We start from the raw sequence: 16,450 nt of genomic DNA, 5'->3' as shown, positions 1-16,450 counted from the left end.
GTGCACAGTCCGTGCACACCCCAGGTGTGTCCCCATCCACACCCCGTGCTCACGCCATGCGCAGCCCAGGCGTGTCCCCACGCACGCCCCGTGCACACCCTGGTGCCGCCTTCACTGGGATGTGGCCTTGCGCTTGCCGCGATGGGCGATGCAGCCCTGGGCGGGCGCCCTTCGCTGTGGGGCAGCCGTGCTGGGGTCTGCGCTGGTGCGGGGCCGCTTCCCCCGCTGCCCACTCCTCCTGTGCGCAGAGGTGCCAGCCCTGCCTGGCGCTGCTGCGGTCAATACAGGACAGCCCTTGGCAGAGCCGCTCTGGTCTCGTCCTTTCAGCCCGGCAGGGAGGAGCAGGCAGTGCCTGGCAGACGCAGTGTGGGGGCAGCACAGGCTTGTGGTGGGATGAGACTCGGTGCCCGTGTGCCCTTGTGGGCACCACCCTGTGGGGCTGAGCGCCGCAGGGACGCGGAGGAGGCAGGGCCGGGTGCACTCGCTTTATTGCTGCAAGGGGATGAGACTGCAGCTGTGGCGTCACCTGGGCCTGGGGGGGCTGCTCTCCTGTCATGCTGCATCTGCAAACGGGGGGCACGTTAGGGACACTGGGGGCTGGGGACAGGAGGGGGGGCTGCGGGGCTGCTGCACTCTGGCCCCGGCTGTGCCACCTTACCGCGTGGCACCGGTGTGCACACGTGCCCGCAGCCGTTGCTGCAGCACTGCTGGCCCCAGGGACAGTCATCGTCGGAGCCGCACAGGTCCAAGCAGGTCCCGTGGCCGCTGGGCGCGGGGCAGCCCCCGCCGGCCATGGCCCCTGTGTGGCAGAGCCCCAGCTGCTGCATCGCGGGGACCCGGGCACTGCGCCGCATGTCCCATGGCCCTAGGCACCGTGGGTACCTGGGCACCCTGCTGCACTGGGCATCCTCGGCCCCGGGCACCCCATCCCGGTGCAGCCCTCACCTCTGGGCACATCGATGCAGATGCGGCCGCAGCCTCTGCTGGTGCAGCGCTGTCCCCACGGACACTGCGCGTCGGTGTCGCACTCGTCCCTGCAGCGCCCAGTGCTGTCCCATGGCACGGCCACCCCGTCACTCTCTATGGGTGGGAGAGCAGAGTCACAGCGCTGCTCTGGGCCGAGGCTGCTCGTGCTCATCAGGGGAATGGGAAGGACCAGGGGCTGGTGGCAAATCCCCAGCGCTGGCCAGCAGGGATGGGACAGCGAGGTGCCACGTGGCGACGCAGCCAGGCACGGTGAGCCCTGCAGCCGGCTCTGGCGCTGCACGGGGCTGCAATGCTGCTGCTGCCCGCGCACGGGGGACTCTGGGCTGCATCCCACTGCACTCGAGCACTGTGAGCTGCTCACCTGGGAGGGCGGCCACCATGCACACGCGCCCGCAGCCATTGCTGCAGCACTTGTGGCCCCAGGGACACTCCTCGTCGAAGGTGCAGAGCTCCAAGCAAGTCCCGGCCTCCCTGGGCACTGGACAAACCCCCAAGGCCCCTGCATGACAGAGCACCGGTTGCAGCACTGCGGGGACTTGGCACATCCTGATGCACCATGTGTGCCACGGACGCCATGGGGACCCTCTGCACCCTGCAGCACCGCGTGTCCCGTGGCCCCGTACACCGCGGGGACTCTGTGCACCCTGCAGCACCGTGTGTCCCAGGGCCTGTGACACTGCAGGGCCCCGGCGCAGCCCTCACCTCCCGGCACGTCCGTGCAGACGCGGCTGCAGCCAGTGCGGACGCAGCGCTGCCCCTGGGGACACTGCGTGTCGCTGTCACACTCCTCCACGCACCACCCCGCGGGCCGGGCCGGGCTCTCTGCGGGCGCAGGGCACGTGCTGAGCGAGCAGCCCCGTGGGTTCAGCGCTCGGCGGGGCGGGCGGGCGCTGCGCTACCTGCGGGCAGGGGCAGGCACTGCCAGCTGCAGCCCGTGTCGCAGCACTTCTCGCCCCGCGCGCAGATGCTGTCGTCCAGGCACTGGTTCCGCGGCCGCGCGCCGGGCTGGCAGGGCCGCGCCGCGGGGCAGCTCCCGGGGTGCTCTGCGGAGGAGAGCGAGCGGGCGGGAGCGCGGGCTCCACCGGGGCGGCGGGCGCCGCGCGGTGCCGCTCACCTCTCGCGGGGCGCACGCAGCGCATGGCGCAGCCGCCGAAGCAGCACTTCTCCAGGCGGGCGCAGTCGCGGTCGTGCACGCAGGAGTCCTCCTCGGCGCACGGCTCCGGCGACTGCCGCGGCCGCACCTTCGGGCACTCGCCAGGCTTGTCTGCAACGCAGCAGGGACGGCGTCTCCCGCCGGGGCTGCCGCGACCCCTGGGCCCCCACGGCACCAGCCCCGGTGCCCACCCTGGTACCTCCCCTGCGCCTGCACCGGTGTGATCCGTGTCTGTGGCGCAGTGTCCCCATGCACCAGTGGCACGGTGTCCCATGCACCCACGGTGTGGTTTCCCTACCCACCCATGGCGCAGCATTACCGCATGCTGCATCCCGCCGTAGCGCTTACCTGGCTCGGGCTCGCGGCACACATGGCCGCAGCGGCTGCTGCAGCACTTCTGCGCGCCCGGGCAGTGCCGGTCGTCGGCGCAGGCGGGCGGGCAGGCGGGTGCCGCCTCCTCGCTCAGGGGACAGATCCCTGGTTTTTCTGGGAGCAGCGGGCAGGAGGTGCTGGGACCAGGTACCCCAGCGCCTGCGGCTCCCAGCACCTCGCGCTCCCGGCCCTACCTCGCGCCGGGGGCAGGCACACGGTGTCGCAGCCGCGTCGGCAGCACTTCTGCTCCGCGGGGCAGTCACTGTCACTGCGGCACCGGGCCCGGCACTCATAGCTGGCGTAGAGCCCGGGGCTGGCGGGGCAGAACCCGGGCTTCCCCCCGGGCACGGCTGCGTCTGCCCTCCCGGCGCGGTCCCCCGGGCTCCGCGGGGCGCAGGCGCGGGCACAGCGGGCGCTGCAGCAGGTCTCCCCTCCGCGGCAGTCCCTGTCACTCTGGCACCACATGTCCTCGGGCTGGGCCGGTGCCGCTGTGGGGAGCCCTGCGGTGAGCCGGAGCAGGGTGAGCTGGAGCAGGACCCTGTGAGGCTCCCATCTGTATGGTGGGCAGCAGCTACCTGCGGTGCCAGCGCGGCACTCGGCACTGCAGCGGTGCCTGCAGCACAGCTCCCCGTGCGGACAGTCCCGGTCGTGGTGGCATCGGTGCTGGTGGCGCGGGGCCGGTGCGGGCACTGGGGTGGCTCCTGCACGGCACAGCGGGTCGGGCAGCGGATTGGCATTGCGGCACCGCTCTCTGCCCCCGCTGTGCCAGCACCGCCCCGGTCGCTCACCTTTGTGGTGTGTGTGGCACCCAGTGCTGCAGCGATGCCCGCAGCACGCCTCGCCATGGGGACAGTCCCGGTCATGGTGGCATCGCTGCCGGTGCCGTGGCCTCTGGTGCTGCGGCTCCTGGCGCTGGGGCTCCTGGCTCTGGTCTTCCTCATAGCGTGGATTGTGGTGCCGTGGGTCATGGTGCCATGGATCGTGGTGCCATGGCTCACGGTGCCGCGGCTCCTGGTGCTGGTGCTCGTGGTGCCGCAGTTCCTTGTGCTGCAGCTCCTGGCTCTGGGGCTCCTGGCGGTGGCGCTCCTGGTGCTCAGGCTCCTCGTGCTGTGGCTCCTGTGTCGGCGACTCCTGGAGCTGCGGCTCCTGGCTCCGGGGTTCCTGGCTCCGGGGTTCCTGGCTCCGGGGTTCCTGGCGCTGCGGCTCCTGGTGCTGCGGCTCCTGGCTTTGTGACTCCTGCGGAGGCTTCTCCTGTGGCTCCTGTTCCCGTGGCTCCTGGCGCCGCGGCTCTGCACCGGCTGGGGCCGGGGCGGCTCCCTCCGCCATGGGGAGCAGGGTCGGGGCCGTGGGTGCTGTGAGGAGCGGGATGCAGCAGGGCGGCCTTGTCGGGGGGTCCCTCCCCACATGGGAGCCGCGCTCTGCATCGCCCCAGCCTGACCCCGCTCGAACCAGGGCCCTGTGCAGGCACCTGATGGTGCCACGTGCCCAGCAGCCCCGCACACATGTCCGGGCAATGCCAGAGCCCGTGTCTGCGCAGTGCACGTGTCCCCGCAGCCCCGTGCATGTGTCCGGGCAAAGCTGGAGCCCGTGTCTGCACAGTGCACATGTCCTCCCAGCCCCGCACACGTGCCCAGGCTGCCACATGGTGCTGCTGGTGGCATGGAGCCGTGTTGCTGCCCACGCGGTGCTACTCACCGGCCGCCGCTGCGCGCTGGCACTGGGCAACGCAGCTGCCGTTGCAGCAGGTCTGTGCGTTGGGGCAGTCACCATCATCGATGCACTCCTCGGGTTCTCCTGCAGAGCAGAGCCGCTGCAACGCTTGCGGAATCCCACCGTGCTGCACTGTGCCATACTGCACCGTGCTGCACCGTGCTGCACCACAGCTTCCAGCTGCGCCATCCACCTCCCTGCTCCGGCAGCGCCTGCTCCGTCCGGCACCACGAGCCCGGCAGCCGCACGGGGATGGGGACGGGCAGGGGCACGGGCGGCACAGCCCCTCACCGTGGCCGCGGCAGGCGCGCAGGCAGGCGTCGCGGCTCTCGAAGCTGTTGGCGTTGCGGCCGCAGGCGCCGCGGGGGAAGGCCTGGCAGTGCCGCGCGGTGCCGTTGTAGAAGAAGCGCCGCGGGGCGCGGGCGCAGGGCCCCGGCAGCGCGGGCAGCGCGCAGGCGCCGGGGGGCCCCGGCAGCGCCCGGGGCTGCAGGCAGGCCGGGCCGCAGGGCAGCGGGCAGCACTTCTTGCGGCCCACGCAGTCGCCATCCTCCAGGCACTGGAAGGAGCAGGGGTAGAAGAGCCCCTCGGGGGCGGCCTCTGGGCAGGCGCCCGGCTTCTCTGCAGCGCCCAGAGGACGGGGCAAGATGGTGGGTGAGGTGGCGGCCCCAGCACTGGTGCAGGGCCCGGGGCTCTGCACAGCCACCCGGGCACCGCGGAGCTGGGAGGGCTCCTGTGCCGGTGCCGCTCGCTGAGGGTGCGAGGGAGCCGCGATGCGGTGGGCACCGGGGAGCGCGCCGCGATGGGGACATGCCACAGTGGGGACCATGCTGCAATGGGGACCATGCTGCAATGGGGACCGTGCTGCGATGGAGACTGTGCCATGATGGACACTGTGCCATGACGGGAATCATAGCACGATGTGGATCATTCCGTGGTGGGAAAGTGCTGAGATGGGACCGTTCCTGAATGGGGACTATGCTGTGATGGGCACCATGCTGTGATGGGAACTGTGCCATGGCAGATGCTGGGGACTATGCTGTGATGGGGACCATGCCACAGCAGGGATTGTGCTGTGGTTGGCACTGGGGGCCATGCTGTGACAGGGGCCATGCCGCGATGGGGCCGGTGCCGCAGTGGGGTCTGTGCCGTGGCCGCGGCCGCTCCGGGCACAGCGGTACCTCTGGCAGGCGGCGTGCAGCGGAGTCGGCAGTCCCGGTGGCAGCACTTGTGCAGGCCGGGGCAGCTGGAGTCGTTGGCGCAGAGCGGGGGCTCCGGGCGCAGGCAGCGGGTGAAGTCCCGCGGGCAGGAGCCCGGCTTCCCGGGCTGCCCTGTGCCCGGGCGGCGGGCGGTGAGGGGGCCTCCTCCTCACGGCACCCCTTCCCGATGCGCGTGCCCCTCCGCGCTGCCTGCACCCATCCCCGCTGCCCGCAGCCCTCGTGTCTGTGCGCCCACCCTGCCCCGGGGGCAGCCCCTGGCTCTGCCCCTCACTGCAGCACGTGCCGCACGTGGGGCCGGTGCCGAGATGCTCCGGGATTAGGTGAGGGTTGGGGTCAGGCTGACCCGGCCGCAGCGATTGCCACAGTGCCGTGGGCCGGAGCCCCGGCGGAGGCACAGGCAGCTGCAAGGATGGTGGGATCACCGCGGAGCGCCGCGCGGCGTGGGCAGCGGTGCTGCAGCAGGCACAGGGTGCCCGGGCCCGGCCGGTGCCAGTACCGTGTTTAGGTGCAAACAGAGGAGCTGCCGGGAAGCTCCCGCTGCCAACAGCAGCTGCGGCGTGAAACAAAGACCCGAAACCTCCTCACCCGGAGCGGACACAGCCCGGCCCGCAGCTGCGCGCCCACGCGCGGTCAGGGACGCGCGGACACTCGGGCGCACGGACACGCAGGTGCATGGACACGCACACACATGTGGACACGCAGGTGCATGGACGCGCAGGCGCAGGGCGCCGCGTGGGTGCAGGGGGGCTGGTGCAAGGCTGTCCCCGGTGTCCCCTGCTGCTACTCACCGCCCTGCTCCGTTGTGGTGCTCAGCTCGGCCCTGAGCACGAGCAGCCCCAGCAGGAAGAGCCTCCCTGGCACCGCCATGGTGCTGCCACCCCGGGGCTGCTCTGGGACTGGCTTTAAAGCCTCGGCCAGGGATGCTGGGTCCGGCCCCTGGCTACCGGGGCCAGGGCAGTTCCCAGAACCGCGGGCACTCGGCCACTCATCCCGCTTATCGCTGCGGTCACGGGTTGGGTCAGGGTGACCAGCAGGGCCAGGGCGCAGAGGCAGGACAGAAACCCAGACGGGGAGGGGGACAGTGTCTCCTTGTCTGTGCATGGCACCACATGGCCCAGTACGGCACAGCACAGCGTGGAGGAGGAGCAGGGATGGGGATAGGCTCTCCCTCGGCTGCGCATTCCAGCTGCCGTAGCTGCATCTGGTTCTCAAGGAATTTTCACAGCTTGGGACGTGACGACTCTCCCCGTGCCAGGAATCCCAGGGAACCGGTTCCTGGTTCTCCCGCCCCCGACTCCAGCCCTGGACTGGCCAGTGTTTGCTCGGCAGCAGCCCGGGCCCGGGCACAGCCCTGGCGCACGCAGACACGGAGCCACGCGGGCGCAGGAGCCGCTTTATTGGGTTGCAGCAGCCCCCGTGTGGGTGCACAGGGCTGTGCACAGCCCCGGGCATGCAGTGAGCCCACGGGTGCTGCCAGCGCGGGTTGGTGCCCGGTCTGCGAGCACGGACCAGCAGGGAGGCGACGGCCCTGGGAACCTGGGGCTACGCTGGGCCTGGGGAGGAGGAGGAGGCGGCGTGAGCAGAGGAAGCTGCAGCAGTGCCGGGACGCGGGGCCAGGCCCGGCCTTACCGCGCAGCGCGGGGGCGCAGGCCCGGCCGCAGGGCAGCAGGCAGCACTTGTGCCCGGGGGGGCACTCCCGGTCCTGCAGGCAGAACGTGCGGCACCCGGCGGCACCGGCACCCGCGGGGCAGCGCCCGGGCCGCACTGGGCACATGCGGAGAGAGGGATGGCGGGTTGGGGCCGGGCACCGCACATGGGACCCTGAGCAGGCAGGGGCGTCCGGCAGGGCCGGGCTGAGCCCTGCTGCCCAGGGCGGTGCCAGGATGGGGACCGGGACGGGGCCGCGCGGTGCGTTACCCTCGGCAGGCAGCTTGCAGGCATGGCCGCAGCCGGTGCTGCAGCACTTGGCGGGGCCGGCGCAGTCGCCGTCGCTTCGGCACCGCTCCGCGCAGGGCCCCAGCGAGCCGCGCAGCACCGCGGGGCAGGCGCCCGCCTTGGCTGCAACGCAGCCACTTGAGGGGCTGGTGCCAGGGCCAGCCGGTGCCCCGTTCTGGGGACACGTCCCCACGCGGGCCTGGGCGCCGTGGTGCGAGCCGGTACCTGCCTGGGGGGCGGCGCATGCCAGCCCGCAGCCGGTGAAGCAGCACTTGAGCGCGCCGGGGCAGCCGCGGTCGTCGGTGCAGCGGTTGGGGCAGGCAGCGCCACTCCGCAAGGCCCGCAGCCGCGGGCACAGCCCGGGTTTGGCTGCGGCACAAGGAGGTTGGGGCACGGCGGGTGCCACGGGGACGCCCCGCGGGAGCCACTCGGGTGCTGCGGGCCGCGGCGCCTACCTGACTGGGCAGCCACGCAGCGGGCGCAGCAGCCGAGGCTGCAGCACTTGTGCCCGGGGCCGCAGGCGCTGTCGTTGTGGCAGCTCGACCCGCAGGACTCGGTGCCGGCGCTGCCCAGCACGGGGCAGTAGCCCGGGCTCACTGCAAAGGGAGATGTCGCTGAGCGCTCGCCATGGCACTGGCCAGCTGGCACCGGGGGCTGCAGATCCAGCCTGGTGCATGGAGCATGGCACACGGTGCATGGTGCCGAGCACAGCGCGTGGTGCATGGCACAGCACGGGGTGCCTGGTGCACAGCGCGCAGTGCATGCGGGTACCTGCGGCGGGGAGGAGGCAGGTCCTGCTCTGGCCGGAGTCGCAACACTTCTCGGCGCCGGGGCAGCTCTGGTCGGAGAGGCAGTAGAGCCTCCGGGAGGGCCATGGCAGCCCCACGCTCCCTGCTGGGCACTCACCCGCTTTGCCGGGCACCGGGGGCCAGTGCCCGCGTGGGGCCCAGCGCCGCGGTGGCAGCGGGGTGGCCGTGGGGACAGTGTCCCTGGCCCCCTGTGGCAGGGCTGGCACGGGGGGCAGCAGGGCCAGGAGCAGCAGGAGCAGCGCGTGCTCGCAGCGCATGGTGCTGCCGCAGGTGCCGGGGCGCCGTGCCGCGCCGTGCCGCGCTGTGGGCATATAAACCCTGCTGGGGCGGAGGGGACGGCTCCACAGGCCCGTTCCCATGGGACGTGGCCCTGCCGGCACCGTGGGAGCGCCAGCACAAACAATCCCCCCGTGGGAGGCTCCGCGCTGGGCACCGGGCCGCCCCGATGCCTCCTCCGCGGCGCTGCCCTTTCCAGGTGACCGGTGGCCCGCGGGGCCGGGCGGCTCCGGGCACAGCGCGGCCCGCCTCCCTGTGCTGCACGATGCAGCGTGGGGAGGGAGCTGCAGGGAGCTGCAGGGAGCTGCAGGGAGCCCCAGTCCCATCCACCCGCTGGGGAGCAGCAGCAGCCGCTCCGCAAGCCGCACGGAGCGGGGCGACGCAGCTGGGACCTGCAGGGCCAGGGCAGTGGGGACCCTGTTCTGTCCACGGCCAGTTCAGGCACCAGCCCAGCGGGATGCAGCCCCGTAGGAGAACAGGGGCAGGGGTTGGGATGAGGCCAGAGTTGGTGCATGGTGGGATTTGGGGCAGGCCGGGGCCTGGGGGTTGCCCAGGGCATGGATGGGACGGTGCCGGGAGCCCAGGAGCACTGACACTGGGTCCCAGGGAGCGCGGGGTGCACGGGCTCTGCCAGGATCCTGCCACGTGCGATGCTGGGGATGCCAGGGGCCCTCGGCTCCCTGCGACGTGGAGCTGTTGCAGCCACAGTCCCATCCCTGGGCACTGAGCGGTGTCACTGCCAGCCCCAGCACAGGCTGCGGATCTGCCGTGTGGACGGTGCCAGGGTGCGGGGCCCGCTCTGCCATGGGGCCCGCAGCTTCCTCCCGCCCCGGCCTCACAGCCGCCCACGGGCACCGGTGCTGGCAGAGGGACTCGGGGAGGGCAGGGGGGCGCGGGCGGCGAGGGAGACGCGGCCACCAGAGCTGCAGGAGAGGCGGCTTTATTGGCACGGCGGTTCCGCGGGGTCCGGAGGGTGGCGGCGGCTCCCTCGGCACCGGCGGTGCCTGCGGAAGGAGGAGAGCGCAGCAGGGCCGTGAGCGGGACGGGCACGGGGCTGGGCACGGGCACGGGCACGGGGTCGGGGTGGCCATGGAGCCCCACTGACCTCAGTGCAGCGGAGTGACGCAGGAGACGTGGCCGCAGCCGTTGCGGCAGCACTTGAGCGCCCCGGAGCAGTTGGAGTCCATGGTGCACTGGTCCTGGCACAGCCCCAGCATGGGGATTCCCGGCTTCATGGGCGGGCAGGTGCCCGGCTTGTCTGCAGGGCGGAGAGGCGGCGTGAGACCCACAGCCGGTGCACGCGGCCCCCGGTCCGGCCCCACCGCGCGGTCACGCTGGGGCCACCGCTCCCGCATCCCGGCTCATCCCGGCTCTGCATCTCCGGCCTCGCACGGGACAGCGGCAGCGGCGAGCGCTGCGCAGCATCCGCCCGCTCACAACTCGTCCTCCCCGGGCACTGGCTGCTCTCCAGGGTGTCGGGGCAGCGGCGCGGGCCGGCATACAACATGGGATGTAGCCCAGAGGTAGGATGCAGCCCCGCAGGCAGGATGCAGCCCTGCAGGCAGGATGCAGCTGGCAGCCGGGATGCAGCCCCGTGGGTAGGATGCAGCCCTGTAGCCAGGATGCTGCCCTGCAGGCAGGTTGCAGCCCTGCAGGCAGGATGCAGCCCTGTGTGCAGGATGCAGCCCCGCAGCTGGGATGCAGCCCCGCAGCCGGGATGCAGCCCCACAGCCGGGATGCAGCCCCACAAGCAGGATGCAGCCCTGCAGCCGGGATGCAGCCCCGCAGGCAGGATGCAGCCCCGCAGCCGGGATGCAGCCCCACAAGCAGGATGCAGCCCCACAAGCAGGATGCAGCCCGCAGCCAGGATGCAGCCCCACAAGCAGGATGCAGCCCACAGCTGGGATGCAGCCCCCCAGCCGGGATGCAGCCCCACAAGCAGGATGCAGCCCCACAAGCAGGATGCAGCCCGCAGCCGGGATGCAGCCCCACAAGCAGGATGCAGCCCCACAAGCAGGATGCAGCCCCACAGCTGGGATGCAGCCCCACAAGCAGGATGCAGCCCGCAGGCGGGATGCTGGTCCCCGCGGCTCGGCAGGGAGGCCGCTCACCACCCTCGCGCTGGCCGTGCCTCCCCGCCCCGGCCCGGCGCGTCCGGCTGTGCCGCGTGCGCGGTGCCCGTGGGGTCGTTACCGTTGGGGTTCTGGCAGGCCCTGCCGCAGGCGGCCGGGCAGCACTTGCGGCTGCTCTCGCAGTCGCTGTCGGACTGGCAGCTCAGCGTGCAGTTGGCCTCCGCCGTGGCTGTGTCTGGGCACACACCGGCTTTCGCTGAAAGGCAAAGGTGAGCGCTGGGGACACCTCCCCATCCCGGGCAGGACACGGGGACTCTGCAGAGCTCTCGGCTGGATACGGGGACACTGAAGGGTCCCGGGCTGGTCACGGGGACGCTGCAGAGCCCCAGAGCTCCCAGGCCCGGCAGACGATGGCAGCAGTGGGGCTGGCGCTTCCTGCAGCCCCAGGGCTGGGTGCAGACGTGCTGGGAAGTCCCGGGTGCCGGCAAGGGCCGGGGCCCCCGGGGACCTGCTGCAGCCCCGGCCAGGCTGAAGTGGTCCTGGTGAGCTGGGAATGATTCCTGCGGCCCCGGGGCGGGACATGGGGATGCTGCAGAGCGCTTGGGCTGGGCGTGGGGATGCCGCAGGCTCCAGAGCTGCATGTGGGGAGGCTGCCTGGCCCTGGCCTTCAGCCTGGGTGTGCTGGCTTGTGTATGGGGGCTCCCAGGCCCGTCTGCAGCCCTGGGCAGGCTGCTGTGCGCCAGGCGGGCGGGCGGCGCTTCCTGCGCCCCAGCGCTGGGCGCAGGGATGCTCCAGGGTGCTGGAACGGGGGCGCAGCCCCTTGGAGCCGGGCATGGGGATGTGCCAGGCCCCAGAGCTGCGCGGGGGTCCTGGGGCGCCGACACAGCCGGGTCCCGGCCTCGCGCGGATGCTGTTGGCAGCGCCGGGGCAGCAGCGCGGCCGGGGCAGCCCCGCGTTCGTACTCACTGGTGTCATTCTGGGCAGATGCTGGCGGCAGCCGGGCGCAGAGCGCCAGCAGCGCCAGGAGCAGCAGCGGGCCGCGGGCCGCGAGCATGGTGCCGGCGCCGTCTGCGCGGGGCTCCCCGGCGGCCTTTAAGCTGGTCGCCAGGAGGGGCCGGGCGGGCGGAGGGCTCTGCCTTCCGGGTGCTCGGAGGAACTGCCGGGGCCAGGCCCCCCCGCCGTTGCACAATCCCCGCGTGTCAGGTATCTGCTGGCTCCTGGCTGCCGACCAGGGAGGGGGAGCCTCGGCGCAGCCGGGCCGGCGGCTCCGCGCAAAACCTGCCCGGCAGGAACGGCAGCCAAGGGCTGCGCGGGCGCGCGGCGCTGCTGCATGGGCGCATGGCACTGCTGCATGGGTGCACAGTGCTGCTGCATGGGCGCACGGCGCTGCTGCATGGGCGCACGGTGCTGCTGCATGTGCGCATGGCACTGCTGCATGGGTGCATGGCACTGCTGCATGGGCGCATGGCACTGCTGCATGGGTGCATGGTGCTGCTGCATGGGCGCACGGCGCTGCTGCATGGGCGCATGGCACTGCTGCATGGGCGCATGGTGCTGCTGCATGGGCGCACGGTGCTGCTGTGCGCTGGTCCCAGCCCCGGACACGCGGAGCCCCGCACGTGGGGCCGGGGATGGGGTGGCTGGCGGGATCAGCACCGGAGCGGGCACACGGGTCGGGGCCTTGTCCTGCAGGCTCGTCCCGGCCTCCGTCAGCCGGGCAGCGCCGGCACTGGGGCTTGGGACCACGTGGCTAAGCTGGCACCGCGTGTCCCCCGGCTCTCACCAGCGCTGGGGCTCAGGGCTGCCCACGGGCCCCGGCACTGCCCGAGCTCCTCCGAGCTCGCGCGGCCCCGTGGGGGTGACGGTCCCAGGCCCACAGCCCCCGGGCGCGGGTGGCTCCAGCCCTGCCGAGCTCGGAGCTGCCTTTGAGGTTTATCGCACTGCTCAGCTGGCTGAGCCGGTAATGGCCCTTATTGCTCCCCTGGGCTCATGCAGCCGGAGCGCAGGCGTCTCCATGATGCTGGCGGCTGAACCGTGCTGGGGACGTGGGGACGGGGAGCACAGAGGGCGGCGGGTGGGCACCCAGCCTTGCACCTTGCCCCGGGGCCAGCTCTGGAGCTCGTTCTGGCTGACGGTGCCCACAGCTGGCAGCTGCAGCTGCAAGGGGTTGGCGGCGCTGGCACAGGGCACGCGTCAGGGCCGGCTCCTGCCCACGCAGTCGGCATCGTTTTCCAGCAGGCAGGAATGCTCTGGCTCCATCCTGGCATGCAGGATGCAGGGACTGCAGCCGTCCCTGCGCCAGGTGCAGCTGGGGCTCCCGTCCAGGGATGCAGCCTTCAAAGCTGACACCAAAGGACAACTGCAGCCCCCGGGCCTGCAGAGCCCCGGCGCACTCGTTGCAGCTGTCCCACAGGCCCACGTGGCATCACAAGGGAGGTGCCCAGGCTGCATGTCCTCACGCAGCGCAGTGAGGGATTAAAGGGAGCTTTGGGCTGGCAGCAGCTCCCGACCCGGCCGGTTGGGCTGGGCGAGCAGCCCCCTCCATGGCACGGCAGCCCCTGGGACCGCGGTGCAGCACAGGGCAACACAGAGCAGTGCAGCAGGGCACAGCACAGGGCAACACGGCGCAGTGCAGCAGGGCACAGCACGGTGCAGCACAGCACAGCACAGCACGGCGCAGTGCAGCACGGCACGGCGCAACACGGCACGGCACAGCATAACGCAGTGCAGCACGGCAAGGCACAGCGCAACATGGCACAGCACAGCACAGCATGGCGCAGCACAAGGGAACACGGCGCAGCGCAACAGGGCACAGCACATGGCACAGCACGATGCAGCATGGCACGACACGATGCAAAGCAGCACGGCAGGGCATGGTGCCACACAGCACATTGCAGCACAGCATGGCAGGGCGCAGTGCAGCACGGAGCTGCACAGCCCTCCTAAGGGCTCCTAAGCCCTCCTAAGGCCTGAGATGGGGACACATCCCAGCCGGGGCGCAGGGCTCTGCGCGCAGGGCCCGCTGCACCGAGCGCCCCGAGCGCCGCGAGCGCCGCGAGCTCCCGGCCCCTGCCCCGCGCTCACCGCCGCCGGCGGGCGCTGCTGCGAGCGGCCGCGCGCACAGGGCCAGGGCTCCCAGCAGCGCCAGCCCCGCCATCCTCATGGTGCTGCCGCGGTGCCGCCTGCCCGGCACGGCCGCTTATATCCCCGCGCGGCGCCGCCGCTCGCCGCCCGCCCGGCCCGGGACGTGCCGTTGCCTGAGCGATGGATGGATGACCCGGGCGGTCCTGCCGCGGGCGCAGCCGGGTGCACGGGGCGGGCGGGCGCCGCGGCAGGGCCGGGACAGCAGGGAGAGGAGCCCACGGAGCAGGAGGGCGCCCGGGCTCTGCCCGGCCCCAACCTCGTGCATCCACGGCCCCGTGTCCCGCACGGCCGCCCCGTGTCCCGCAGCCACCAGGCGCGGTGCGCGCAGCCCGGCTCGAGCAGCGCGGTGCCATGGAGCGGGGCCGGGGAGTGCGGGTGCCAGGAGCCACCACCCCCTGCCGCGGTGCCACCGTGGAGAAGCTGCTCCACAGGACCCGGTGCTGGGGCGGATGAGACCGGGTGGCTGCAGGGTGTGAGACGGGGCAGCCGCGGCGCCTGCTCCCCACGCGGCCGTGTCCCGTGGCCGCCCCCGCCGCGGCCACCAGCTCCGTGCTGACGCGCTCGGCGCTGCCCCGGCCGGCGCTGGGCGGCTGCCGAGCGGGTTTCCCTGCTGGGAAATTCCTGCCTGCGTCACCAGCCCTGGAGCCACTTGGTGGCCCAACAACAGGGAGCTGGGAGCAGGAAAAACCAGGTTCCTGCGAGCCGCGGGGCGGCTGCTGGCGCGCCGGGCTCGCTCCGTGCAGGGATCCCGGCGGGTCCCCACGGAGAGCGGGGCGGCGGGTTCGTGGCTCCAGCCTCCACCTCCCGCAGCCAGGAGCAGCCGGGTCCCCGCGGGGCCGAGCGCCGCGGGCGCTGGCGGCAGCTCCTGGGTGGCCCCGGAGCGCGGCAGCCGCCAGCAGATGAGGCTGTTGCTCCGCAGATGCCGTCGCGCCGCAGGAGCCGGTGCTGCTGCCGGCCCAGCCGGTCCTGTGTGCGGGTCCCCGCGCTGCTCCAGGGCCCTGCCCGCTCCGGGGGGACCCGGGTGGCCCTGCAGCTCCCCGGCTCGCCCCAGGCTGCGGTGCTTGTGGACGTTGGCACCGCGCGCTGCCTCCCACTGCGCTGCCCGCGCGCGCCGCAGCTCCGCGCAGGGCCTCGCGGCAGGAATGACGGAAAGCTCCAGAAAGAGCCGGATTCGGGTGCGGCTGCTGGGGCCGGTGCAGAGCCTACACACCTGGCCATGCAACACGACCGCGGCACGGCGCGGTGCTGCGGGATCGCGGGAGGCAGCGCAGCGCGGTGCAGCGCGGCGGCCCCGACGGGGCTGTGATTGCAGCCATGCATCACCGCGTGACGGGGGCGGGCAGGCGGCTGCGATTTTTCTCCACGGTTTGCAAACAAATGAGGGGAAGGGAAGCGGCCGCGCGGGCGGCCGCAGGAGGGGTCGGCAGGCAGGGAGATGCAGCGTGGCCGGGACGCGGCCCCGGCCCGGTAGCCGTGGTTCCACCGTGGCCCCGGCCCAGGGGGGCGCAGGCGGCCGGTCCAACCGCGCAGCCGCTGCTCTTGTCACGGCGCCAACTGGGTGCCGGCGGCTGGAGCTGCCTCCCGCCCCGAGGGGCTGCCCGGGGTGAGATAACGCTTAATACCCTCAGACAGCCGCTATCGGCCTCGCCATAAGGCCCATAAATATTAATACAATTCTAATTAGTTCCCTTAAATACATCGCCTAAATTAAGCATTTCCTCCACAATAAATCAGCACCGTTTTGGCATGCTGCTCCTGCCGGGAGCTGCTGCAGCCGCCGTGAGACCCAGGCTCCGAGGCCCTGAGCTGCCTCCTGGCTGCAGCAGAGTCTGAGGGCCCCAAACCGGGGCCGCACCGTGCCGAGATGCACCGCACCATAATGCACTGTGCCATGCTGTGCCATGCCATGATGTACCACGCCGTGCCGTGCCATGCCATGCTGTGCTGTGCCATGCCATGATGCACCATGCCATGCCATGCCATGCTGTGCTGTGCTGTGCCATGCCATGCTGCTCCGTGATGCGCTGCGCTGCACCATGCTGTGATGCACTGCACTGCTCCATGCCGTGCCGTGCTGTGCCGTGCTGTGCAGCATGTGGGTGCACACAGGGGTGATGCTGATGCAGGAGCTGCACGCTATGGGAGCTGCATGCAGCAGGAGCACCCACATTGCAGGCCCGAGCAGAGGGGCTGCAAGGGGTTCGGTGCCCCCTGCTCCCTGCAGCCGTGGCCCTGGAAAGAGCAACCACCAAACTCATCTGCCAGAGTGGGAATTAACACCGTGCGAAAGCTCCGGTGGGTGATTTAAGAGCTGGATTTAAACCCTCCACACAAATAGATGTTTTATAAGGTCAGAAGAGAGATTAAACACTGCAGACAAGCACAGCGCTTGCCATTTCCAGCACCCTCTTTTGCCATAAACATTTGTGTCCAGAGCAGCATCTCTGTGTTCCTGTTTGCTTTAGAGCAGCCGCCCTGGCGATGCCGCTGCCGGTGCCGATGCCCAGAGCTGGCGCGCGGGAGCCAACAGGCTGGGCTGTCGGTGCCGAGGAGCAGCCTCCCTGGAGCAGATTTTCCATCCTGCAGCGGCGGCAGCGACGTGGAGCCTCCTGCTGTGCCCGGCGCTGGTGGCAGCCGCAGCAGCTCCGTCCCCAGCCCCGTCCCCGCGCTCCCGCCAGGCAGGGCCTGCCGGAGCTGTCGGCGTGATGAAGAGCCTCCTGCGGCAGCGCAGATAACGTACAAGCACAGGTCAGGCGAGGCCCGTGTCGCACATCC

General features: G+C 71.7%; 3 protein-coding genes across 3 annotated transcripts; all 3 read right to left on the bottom strand.

The window, feature by feature from the left end:
* Positions 1–552: 552 nt before the first annotated feature.
* Positions 553–6,306, bottom strand: LOC104566760 (uncharacterized). The gene is made up of 15 exons (XM_088523636.1): positions 6,228–6,306; positions 5,401–5,550; positions 4,514–4,840; positions 4,208–4,306; positions 3,301–3,864; positions 3,258–3,263; positions 2,707–3,210; positions 2,489–2,626; positions 2,102–2,251; positions 1,887–2,030; positions 1,690–1,809; positions 1,349–1,486; positions 946–1,080; positions 659–799; positions 553–563 (listed from the first exon to the last, which is right to left on the bottom strand). The coding sequence occupies exons 1-15, from the start codon at positions 6,304–6,306 to the stop codon at positions 553–555; spliced, it is 2,706 nt and encodes a 901-aa protein (XP_088379762.1).
* Positions 6,307–6,981: 675 nt separating this feature from the next.
* On the bottom strand, positions 6,982–8,440 carry LOC148594848 (uncharacterized). The gene is made up of 6 exons (XM_088523635.1): positions 8,065–8,440; positions 7,830–7,970; positions 7,600–7,743; positions 7,357–7,497; positions 7,069–7,203; positions 6,982–6,992 (listed from the first exon to the last, which is right to left on the bottom strand). Exons 1-6 carry the CDS (start codon positions 8,438–8,440, stop codon positions 6,982–6,984), a joined length of 948 nt encoding a protein of 315 aa, XP_088379761.1.
* A 1,125-nt stretch (positions 8,441–9,565) lies between these two features.
* On the bottom strand, positions 9,566–11,721 carry LOC148594847 (WAP four-disulfide core domain protein 2-like). Its single transcript, XM_088523601.1, has 3 exons — positions 11,498–11,721; positions 10,653–10,787; positions 9,566–9,717 (listed from the first exon to the last, which is right to left on the bottom strand). Exons 1-3 carry the CDS (start codon positions 11,583–11,585, stop codon positions 9,566–9,568), a joined length of 375 nt encoding a protein of 124 aa, XP_088379727.1. The 5' UTR covers positions 11,586–11,721.
* Between the last annotated feature and the right edge of the window lie 4,729 nt (positions 11,722–16,450).

The sequence above is a fragment of the Tinamus guttatus genome, unplaced genomic scaffold (genome assembly GCF_059628265.1).
Source record: "Tinamus guttatus ecotype Peru unplaced genomic scaffold, ASM5962826v1 Tinamus_guttatus_pri_ptg000194l, whole genome shotgun sequence".
Lineage (NCBI taxonomy): Eukaryota > Metazoa > Chordata > Aves > Tinamiformes > Tinamidae > Tinamus > Tinamus guttatus.
Note: the sequence above shows the minus strand (reverse complement) of the source record. Positions and strands in the feature narration are given on the sequence as shown.